Source organism: Glycine soja, chromosome 3 (assembly GCF_004193775.1).
Source record: "Glycine soja cultivar W05 chromosome 3, ASM419377v2, whole genome shotgun sequence".
NCBI classification, from domain to species: Eukaryota; Viridiplantae; Streptophyta; class Magnoliopsida; order Fabales; family Fabaceae; genus Glycine; species Glycine soja.
Window position 1 is genome coordinate 9,547,863 of NC_041004.1, and position 8,237 is coordinate 9,556,099.

Here is an 8,237-nt window from a genome sequence, read left to right on the forward strand (position 1 = left end):
TCATATTATTAAAATTTATAAGTTAAAAAATATTTAACATATAAATCTTTTAAATTATTTTATATCATTTTAAATGTTTTATTTTGAATAATTTATATTTTTTTTGTTTTACCAATTTATAATTAAATTTCATAAATTAATATGTAAATTATTTAAATAATTTTTAAAATTGATTTTATTATACAAATTAGTTTTACTCTCATTATTTACATAAAATTATTTATAAATAAGACAATAAAACACTTGTTTTGTTTAGTTAATTATATTAACATTATTATTTATGTAACATTAATTAAAAGTTATTAATTTTTTCACCTAACAATTTTACTCTTAAATCACTTCTTAAATTTTAATTTTTTTTCTAACTTACATTAACTTTTCACTACTTTTATATTATTAATTTTTTTAATCTGACTTTTTTATTAACTATATTTAACTTTTATTTTTATATTATTTAAATTTTTTAGAGAGATGCTAAGGGTCTCTCTTCCCCTATTAATAATAATATAAAGAGGAAGGCTAAGGATATTTTTAGTGACTCTTTGTTCTGAATATTCTTTATGATTAATTGAAATTTATTAAAAATTATTAATTTTGATAAGTTTTATTTTTCAATTAATGTTTGTTTTTCTCAAATTTATTAAAAATTAATCATTTTTAATAAATTCTAACTAATAGAAAAAAAGATTAACAGATATTCTAATATATAAAAAAAAAAACATCTTTATAGGTGAATGCTAATTAAATTATACTTTTAGTTGGGGCAGTTGAGTAGTGTGAATTAAAAACACTTTCTTGCTACATTATAGAGTTTACCTTTTCTTCTCCACAACCTCTCCATTTTTAAAACCACAAATAAATACCACCATTCTTCCCCTGCCTAACCCATAATCTAACATCAACAGCATCTCTTCACCAACATGACGCGGTCAACGCTTCCACCCTCATCTCCGATCTCCCTCTTCGTGTCGCTCATGTGCGTTGCTTTCGCGTGCGCCACATCGTTGAACAAAATTGAGCACTGCGAGTTGGATTGTGCAAGTTCCACGGTGGAGGGGCTGAACGTGGTTGGTGACTGCGAACCCAAGTGTTCTCAGGAGTTGAAGATTCCGACCCAAATTGAAAAAGAAGGGCAAGACGCGATCAAAGAGTATTTGGATACCGTTTTCAGCAACGCGCTCTTTGGCGGTGGTTCAATTGAAACAGGGCAGAATAAGGAAACACAAATTGAGGACAAGGGTGCGTAAATATGTAATTCTCGATTTTTTTTTGTTAACTTTGCCTAAATTTTTTAAGAGATGTTAATTTTATTTCTAACTTAGTTTTAATTTGTTTGAGTTTAATGTCTACGTGCAATTATTATTGATCCATTGAAAAATCATGCTAGATATAATTTTTAAGGTATTTATTATATATGACTGATTATAATTGAATGATAAAATCTTCCTAAAAAAAGAGAAATTACTTATACAATAAAATATCTAACTAAGAGTAAAAAAAGAGAAAAAAATAAGATAAATTTAAATTTAATATATAATAAATGATAGGAGAAAGGAGAAAGATAAATATAAAATATAATGTATAAATTATTATATGTGTATCAATACTTTTAAAATATATATATAAAATATTATATTAATGATGATAATGTAAAAATTACCTTACATTTATCTAATTTTGAAAAGATGATTACCACGTGCACAATTCATGTATTATTTACTCTTTATATAATTTTTTAAATTTAGAAAAATGATGCTTGTAAAACAAACCAATTGTTGCACCTGTGGCATGTAAGAGTTATTGTTTTAGTCATTTTTTTATTGTTATATAAAAGATAAAATAAAATAAAATAATTTAAAATTTTAAATATACAATAATGTAAAATACAGAAAAATACAAATTTGCTATTATTTTAAATAAAGAGAAATATAAAGAGAGATGTAATAAATGATACCATGGAGGAGAGAAATAAACACAACAAATATGTTATATAAATTATTGTGTGTATCTCATATCTCTTAAATTTAATTAGAATATACCATGAACGTAAAATTTATTTACACCATAATCAAACCAAAGATTGAGTTATTGATTGTTGTAATCATTATTTTCAAAATTGTGTGTTAATTAATTATTTGTTACTTAACTCTGCAATAATTTTTAATTTACATTGATAAAATAAGAAAATTAAAATCTAACTTTCTTTATTAAAAGATGTAGAAAAGAAAGAAACGAGAGTGTGAAAATAAGATGTGAAATAACTGAAAGATACAATAAGAGAAAAAATTATCTATAAAATGGTATTATAAAGATGTGTGTATTTACTTTTAAATGTTTAATTGCTTTGTTTAATTATGTTGTTTGAACGTAGGTGAGAAGAATGTGGATGCAGATAAATCAGCTTATACAGCGCCCAAAGAGCCTGGGGTAGAACATAAGCTGGCAATTCCAAGCCATATAGAAGAACAAGGGGAAGACGCGATCAAAGAGTATTTGGATAACCTATTCAGCAACGCACTTTTTGGCACTGATTCAACTCAAACAGGGCATAATCAGGAAGCACGTCCAGACCGCTATTCTGTCGAACCTGACAGCAAAACACAAATTAAGCACGAGGGTAATCTTTGATTCTTGAATATTTTGTTAGCATGCAAATTTCATGGACATGGTTGGTGTCTTTATTTTAGGACTAAATATGATCTCAGTTCGTTTTTTTTCCCCTAAATATGATTCATTTTGATTTTAATTCTTCAATAAATAAAATGTTAGTTTTAGTCTTCATAATTTTTTTAAAATATTTTATATTATCATATAGAGATGATATATAATATGTATTTGGACGTCATATAAATTATTTTGAGATGATATCTAATGTAACATGTTTAGATGCATATGATATCAACAAGTAATAATAGGGACCATTTCAAATATTTTTACGAAATTATAAGAATTAAAATCAACATAAAAAATCTGAGGGGATTATATTAAAATCAAAACTAGTTATAATTGTAGAAACTAAAAACAAAATAAAACATTTTTTCTCAAATATTTTTGTATTGCTTGTTTTATAATTAAATGATTTAAAAAACATAGAAAAGAAGCGTGAGTATAAAGGCCAAAAGAAAGTGTAAAATGGTATGATGAAAAATATATGTATAAATAATATAATTTACTTTGTTGATTGCTTAGCATATGTTGTGTAGGTGAGAGTATGAATGCACAAAAATCATCTTATAAACTTCCCAAAGAGCCAGGGGAAGAACAATTGTTAGATGGTGATCTTGCAGTCAACGTTGACCTTGAGATTGTGGGCGATGGAGAGTATGTTCTTAAGATCAAGAGGGTAAATCCAAGTTTAACCAATCATGATGAAGTAGAAAGGGCTAAGCATATGGCTCAAAACGGAGCCATGTTGTTACATTACGGAGAGATTCTTCAAGACATGGGAGAGAAACTGATTTCTCAGTCCCAAGCATCACTTTACTCAGTATTTAAAATCCCTACACCTCCCAAATTGAAGTCTGATCAATGATCATAATCCATAACTAAGTATCTTCCCCGTGTTATTTTGTATTAGTTTGAGATTCTTTTTAATCCCCTCTTTCCATGAATTAATGTTTGTTGAGAAGTATTGCATCATTACATGAAAATATTTAGGATGGAAAACGTAGATTTTAGTAGTTGTCATAAAAATTTGATATGTACACCCAGATTGGATCTCGACTTTTTATGGACCCAAGACGAAAATATAATATTTTTGTTTAATATTTTATAAAAACTTATGACTTTTAACTAATTTTTTAAAAATTTAATATTTTTTTTTACGAATAAGAGTTGGGTGTTACTTTGGGTATCCACCATTTTTGCTGGGACACTCAACATCCTTAGTGAAATGACTAAATTACTCTTGAGTCATTTTAATATATAAAGGAATAGTGACTCATCCGTAGGAGTCACTCTCTTTCTCTTATGTGCCACTTTACTTATGTTTCGTCCTCTTTCTCTTCTGCTTCGTCTTTTTCCTCTTCTTACCATTGTTCCTCTGTTTCTTCTTTCTTCTTTGATTTTTTTTCTTCTTCTTATGCACATTGTTGCTTCCTCTGTCGCACGCTGTTGTTGCTTCATCTTCTTCGTTGCTGCTGGGTGTTGGTTGCTGGTTGCTGGTTGCTGCTTGGTGTTCGTTGCTGCTTTGTCTTGCTAGTTGCATGATGTTGAACCCAATTCCTACAGTGATGAATAAAAGTGCAATTAAATTTCTAGGGAGTTATACATTTGTGTATTAACCATGAACCAGAATAGATCCCACGCCACTTGATAAGAATCTTGAAACTGGCCAAATACAGGCTAAAGGCCCAAGTGAAGAAGGACGAAGGCCCAAGTGGAGAAGGACAAAGCCCCCGAGTGGAGAAGGATGAAGGCCCAAGTGAAAAAGGATGAAGGCCCAGAGGCAGAGACACTATCAAAACTATTAATTGTTGCTGAAGGCCCAAACTAATTTGAAGGCCCAAGTTAAATATATTTTTTAGTTATAATTTTTATTTTGGCCCAAACTGTTTAGAAGGCCCATGTCTATTTTATCTTTTTGTTCAGATACACTATAAGTATTGGTTTTTGTTTTCAATAAAAAAAAAACTTTTGGCATTTTCATAAAATTTGGTGAGAGCTTCTCTCTAGGTTCCTTGTTGAACCAATCTTAGACTTATCAAGGAAATCCTTGTGGCGTCTACCCTGACTTATCTTTCTTCACCGGAAGTGGCGTCTACCATAACTTATCTTCCTTTACTGGAAGTGACGTCATCCAAAACTCCATAGCTTGTATCAAACGATCTGCTCCTAGTCAGGTTCATATCATCTGGTATCAGAGCTTTGGCTCTTGATACAGGTTCTATCCTATCCTATTATTTTTCTTTGTAATTTGTCCAGGTTCGTGTTTTGTCAGTGCTCTGTTATTTGTTTTCATGTTTACGTCTTGTTGCATTCTTGTTTGTGTCTTTGTTTCGTTCTTGTTCTTGTTCTTGTTCTTGTCACATTTTTTGTTCTTGTTCTTGTTTCTTGTGTCTTTCAAACTTTGTGTCAAAAAAAAAAATTGTTTGAGTTTTGTTTCAAGTAAAACAAAAGTTGCAGAAATTAAAAAAAAAAGAAAGAAAGAAAGAAAGAAAGTGGGTGTTTGATCTTTGAACATGAAATTGAGGCAGTTAGAGGCTTTTTTTTTTTTTTTACAGAAAATCATGTACCAAATCCCCTTATCTGGATTCTCCTTTGAATTCTAAGCGTTTTGATATATAGTGGGCCTCAAACAGACAACCGTAGCAAAAGTTACGAGCATTTGAAGTTTACTGGTCATATCTGTTATCCTATCTGTTATTATATCTGTTATCCAAATTAAATCTAATTTGTTATCCAAATCCAATCTAATATGTTATCCAAATCAAATCTAATATATTATCCAAATCAAATCTAATCTTTTATCCAAATCAAATCCAATATGTTATCCAAATCAAGTCCAAGTTGTTATCCCAAATCAAATATGTTACTTAGTCTGTGATAATTATATTGTCTTTCCTTTTATTTTATATTACCTTGTGTGTCTAATTTGGTCCATCCAGGAATTTAAGAGGGAACACGAGTGGTAAAAGGCAAGAGGGAATACATTACACAAAAGCCTATATTGAGAGCATCAAACATGAGTGAACTACCATCAAAGAGAGAAACATGTGAGTAGAGTGTGGTGAGGTCCTGAATCTTTTTTTTAATTTACTGCAAAATTCTTTGTTCCTTAATCATGGTAGGAGCTGGTGACATTGGTGGTGTATATCATCAACTGGATGGATTTCAGCGCTTATTACTGGGCGCGATGACTACACAAATGCAACGTTTGTTGAAACGTAACAATGAAGAGCTCTACAAGCGAATAGAAGGACTAGAGCACCAAATGAATCCAAATGCTAGGAGACCTTATGGTGGCAACTGAAGGGTCAATGATGGATTGAACCGAATAGAGGGGCAAGATAGAATTGAGGGAGTAAAACTCAATGTATCCTCTTTTAAAGGCAGGAGTGACCCAGACACCTACCTTACCTGGGAGATGAAGATTCAGCATGCATTCTCCTACAATGATTATCCGGAAGAGAAGAAGGTGAAGTTAGCAGCAGCTACATTCTCAGACTATGCCCTTGTTTGGTGGAAGAAAAATCAAAGAGAGATGAAGAGAGAAGAAGGGCGGGAGATAGATACATGGACTGAGATGAGAAGGGTTATGCGAAAGAGGTATGTTCCAACTAGCTACAGTAGAACCATGCGACAGAAACTCCAGAGGTTATCCTAGGGAAGTTTGATTGTTGAGGACAAGGAGATGGAGATGGCACTAGTGAGGGCCAACATAGAAGAGGACACCAAAGCAGTGCATGATGGCTTCACCAACAAGATTTCTTTCCAGCACCATGACCAGAAAATTATTCATAAACCTCTATCCCTCAGAGAAGTGTGTGATGACCAAATCAGAAGGATAGAAAAGAGAGAACAAGAGAGAGACAATAGTGAGGCACCACAGAGGAATAAAAAAAGGAAGAGTGATACACTTGAGAGATGGAGTGATACACAAGAGAGAGAGAGTGATAATTTTAATCAGTTAACTATTTATGTTTCTCCTAGTGTTCAACCCTTATTGCAGGAATTTAAAGATGTCTTTCCCAAGGAGATTCTTCATGGACTGTCACCTTCAAAAAGCATAGAACATCAAGTTGATCTCCTTCCAAAAGCTTCATTGCCTAACAGGCCAACTTACAACAGCAAGCCCCAAGAGACTCAGCATAAGGATGCACAGGCCAAAGTTGAGTATGTGAAAAGATTGTATGACCAAGTGAAGGTGCAAATTGCAAAGAAGAATGAAAGTTATGCCAAACAAGCCAACAAGAAAAGGAAGGAAGTGGTACTTGAACCCGGTGATGATCCAGGACATTTGAGGGCAAATGTTTTCCAAGAAGGAGGGAATGATGAGAATCCTGAAACTGACCAAATACAGGCTAAAGGCCCAAGTGGAGAAGGACAAAGCCCCCGAGTGGAGAAGGATGCAGGCGCAGAGGCAGAGACACTATCAAGACTATTAATTGTTGTTGAAGGCCCAAGTTAAATATTCTTTTTAGTTATAATTTTTATTTTGGCCCAAACTATTTAGAAGACCCATGTCTATTTTATCTTTTTGTTCAAATACACTATAAGTATTGGTTTTTGTTTTCAATAAAAAAAAAAAACTTTTGGCATTTTCATAAAATTTGGTGAGAGCTTCTCTCTGGGTTCCTTGTTGAACCAATCTCAGACTTATCAAGGTAATCCTTGTGGCGTCTACCCTAACTTATGTTCCTTCACTGGAAGTGGCATCATCCAAAAAAACTCTGCAGCCTATATCAAGCGATCCGCTCCTAGTCAGGATCACGTCACCACTGTTCTTATTCTTCATCTCCAACAAAAAAATGACATTTTTCTGGAGAAATCCCATATGGATTATGGTTCATATGGATCAATAATTCGTATGGGTTCATACGGATTGACAATCCGTATGAACCATACGAATTGACAATCTGTATGAACCATACTGTATAACCAATACAGATTGTTGATCCGTATGAGTTTTATTTTGTTGTTGAATATTTTTTTCAATTTTTCTTCTTCTAAATTTTTTTTTAATTTTTTTTTGTCAATTATTATTTAAATTGTTTCGTAGTGTAATGTTGTTTTGTAATTGTCGCAACCTACCCTTTCGTGGGAGGGCGACGCCGGGCTCATGGGTGCGCCTTCCAAGAAAGGAAAATGCGCGGAGTCGCTACCAACGTTTATTCGAGGAAAACATCAGAAAATCAGAAATGTGTGGTCTACGAACTTTAAGTGTGAAAGGTTCGGGAGTTGTTTTTACGCATGGGGAAGGTATTAGTACCCCACGCGTCTGTCACAAGGGACGACAACCTTTAACCAAGTGTGCAATATCATGTCTTCGATTTGTTTTATTTTCCCATTTTTACGTTTTTATGTCTTTTTATACCTTTTGTATTTTTTTATCTTTTTGTGGTCAACAAGGGTATTTCCCTCACTCCTACCTATCCTCAATTGCGATGAGGAAATCAGACCTACTTAGTTCTTTGAGAACTAAACGTTGGTTAAGTTGTTTTGATCTTTTTCCGCAAGATCGATTTTAACCGCACAAAAGCTGTTTAAGGCGTTGGACCATTTAAACGATATTTTGA

At 32.4% G+C, this 8,237-nt stretch overlaps 1 protein-coding gene across 1 annotated transcript; it reads left to right on the top strand.

The window, feature by feature from the left end:
• The first annotated feature begins 827 nt into the window (after positions 1-827).
• Positions 828-3,796, top strand: LOC114406148. Its single transcript, XM_028368744.1, has 3 exons — positions 828-1,239; positions 2,372-2,617; positions 3,204-3,796. The coding sequence occupies exons 1-3, from the start codon at positions 921-923 to the stop codon at positions 3,530-3,532; spliced, it is 894 nt and encodes a 297-aa protein (XP_028224545.1). The 5' UTR covers positions 828-920; the 3' UTR covers positions 3,533-3,796.
• Positions 3,797-8,237: the final 4,441 nt, after the last annotated feature.

What these genes read in the sequence shown, in the direction of transcription:
- LOC114406148 (XM_028368744.1), top strand. Translation starts at nt 921, where the DNA reads ATGACGCGGTCAACGCTTCCACCCTCATCTCCGATCTCCCTCTTCGTG. An exon ending in AACACAAATTGAGGACAAGG is followed by an intron (nt 1,240 to 2,371) that starts GTGCGTAAATAT and finishes GTTTGAACGTAG; the next exon opens with GTGAGAAGAATGTGGATGCA. An exon ending in AACACAAATTAAGCACGAGG is followed by an intron (nt 2,618 to 3,203) that starts GTAATCTTTGAT and finishes TATGTTGTGTAG; the next exon opens with GTGAGAGTATGAATGCACAA.